A 2,425-nucleotide genomic window follows, 5' to 3' on the forward strand; every position below is an offset into this window, starting at 1 on the left:
CGTCTTCCTGCAGGGGCGTAGTTTCCTCTGTTGGTAAAAATAAAATCTAGCTCATTCAGGGTGTTTAATTGACAAGTCTTTAAAGTGGAGAAACTTAGTTTTACCCACGACAGTTTTCGAATGAGATGTTATGAACATCATTTTTGTTGTTGTTGCTTTTTTAACCAATGACTGATTTTTCATTCGTGAATAATAATCTGTTCCTATGTAAAGACGTATTGTCTTTATCATCTTTTAGAGGACTTTCATCGTGCTGAAAATGTATGTTCATTTCTTTATCCTTTCTGCATCAAAACTCATTGTTCGTGCAAGGCATTTTGATTTAGCTCATGCACCCCCCCCCCTTTCCACTGTGTCAAGAGCTCTTGTACGGATCGGAGCAAATTCAATTGAGTTTAATTGTCTCGTTTGATCTGGAAGTGGTTATAATGTGACAGTGACGTAAACTCTGTATTATAACGATGTATGCTCTTCAACTTTCCCGCTAGAGATTTCGAAAAAGTGTTACTTATTTTCTTTTAAGTCATTGTTTTTCATTCTTTTAAATTAATCATTTCACTTCACTTTATTTCTTTCTGTTTTGTTCCATTTTATTTTAAGTATTTCTTTTAGTTTTGTTTTTTGTTTATTGTTCGACTCCTGTCTATTGCATTATTTCATTGTGTTGAAGTGTATTACATAGCAGTGTTTAGTATTGTGTGGCATTGCATAGTATTTTATTTCATTGTAGAGCACTGTTTGATATGGTAATGTATTGTTTTGTAAAATTCTAAAGTGTCACGACGCGGAAGAATCAGGCACTCGTCAATTGTTCAGCATATAGAGTTATTGGTAGAATCTTAAAACTTGTTCGTATTTGCTTTTGATAAAAAGATGCCCGTCTGTCTGAGGGAAATCAAGATATTTGAGATTTAAGGAGTAGGCGGTCGTCTGATGTCAAGTGTAAAATCAACAAGAAAATGAGTCCCAAAGGTTGGTGACTTCCAAAGTTTGAATGTGTTTGGAAACTGAAAATTTACGTTGGTTTTGTTGTTTTTTTTCACCATTGTACAATGTTTTACGGTAAAATCCGCACCGAATAAATATATTTTTAAATGATCGTAAAAGATGTTGTGCACCCCCCCTCCCCCCTCCCAAGAAAACTAGCAAACAAGGAGAAAAAGAAACAAAAACGAAAAAAAAGTAAAACAAACACACAAACAAAACAATAATAAAACAAGCAATAAAAATCCTTGCTGTCTTCGATTGCACTATTTCGACATGAGTCTGTTTAACGACAACAAGTCCCAATAAACTTTAATGGTATAACATTGTCTGTTCCGTTTCTGTCGTTCATTGTCTGTACCGTTTCTGTCTTTTTCCTTGTCGGTGCTGTTTCTGTTGTTCAGTGTCTGTACCAGTAGGTGGTTTGCGGGTGCTCTGGTGTGGTTTGCTTCTTCTTTTCTATCAAACATCCATCCGTATCTCCCCTTTTTCTTGTTTATGTTTGTTACTCCCTTGTAACACCTCTAATCTTCTGGCGCTCATAATATGACCTTATGGAGTTGTGAGCGCCGTAAAACCTCTACTGAACCTAATTGTCTATACTGTTGTTCATTGTATGTGCCGTTTCTGTTGTTCATTGTCTGTACCGTTTCAATTACTCATTGTCAGTGTCGTTTCTGTTGTTCATTGTATGTGCCGTTTCTGTTGTTCATTCTCTGTACCGTTTCAATTATTCATTGTCAGTGTCGTTTCTGTTGTTCATTGTCTGTACCGTTTCTGCTGTTCATTTTCTGTACCGCTTCTGTCATCCCCTCAGATCAAGTTCCTTCCCCGCACGGACAGTCAGCGGGCGGCCCGCGGCGTGTGCAGACAGTGGAGCACAAAGGAAAAGTACCTGCTGCTTCTCAGCGCCTTCCTTTTCCTTCTCTGTGTGGCCTTTGTTTTCCTGGCTTTCACCCGGGACCTGCAGCTCCGAGATCAGCTGGCTGGTGAGTTTTGTTTTATTTGTTTGTTTGTTTGCTTGTTGTTTTATTTTTGTTAGAAATATTTATATTTGAATGTGCGTGGGTGCTCTGGTGTGGTTTGCCTCTCCCAATCAAACAAAGATCTATTGTACCCTCCGGGCGGTGACACTGCCTGAAGTGTGTTTAGTCCATTCCCAAAGTGGGGACATTTCTCGTTCTAGTGCAAGTAGAATTGTGAATGGGCTGATCCAACAATATCTTGCTCATAACTGTGCCTGAACTACAGCAGGGAACTGTGCCTTTTCTTTCCTAATCCTGTGGTCATTTTCCTCTACTTCTTTTGTATGTTTGTCACACTTATGTGACCCGCTGTTTCCGGGGTGCCTCAATAGTCGAGGCAGACTTTGTGCTGTTCAAGCTAGAGAGGTGAGCAGAGTAAGTCTGATTCCCTGTAAAGACTTCTCTGTTGACATCCA

The 2,425-nt window shown here is 39.0% G+C and overlaps 1 protein-coding gene across 1 annotated transcript in view; it reads left to right on the forward strand.

Moving 5' to 3' along the window:
* LOC101863565 overlaps nt 1–2,425 on the forward strand; it is a 24,742-nt gene that overhangs the window by 4,523 nt on the left and 17,794 nt on the right. The window contains exon 2 of the mRNA XM_005091630.3: nt 1,802–1,973. Within this exon, the coding sequence (XP_005091687.2) occupies nt 1,802–1,973 (172 nt within the window). The remainder of the gene's footprint in view (nt 1–1,801; nt 1,974–2,425) is intronic.

Source organism: Aplysia californica, unplaced genomic scaffold (assembly GCF_000002075.1).
Source record: "Aplysia californica isolate F4 #8 unplaced genomic scaffold, AplCal3.0 scaffold00033, whole genome shotgun sequence".
Lineage (NCBI taxonomy): Eukaryota > Metazoa > Mollusca > Gastropoda > Aplysiida > Aplysiidae > Aplysia > Aplysia californica.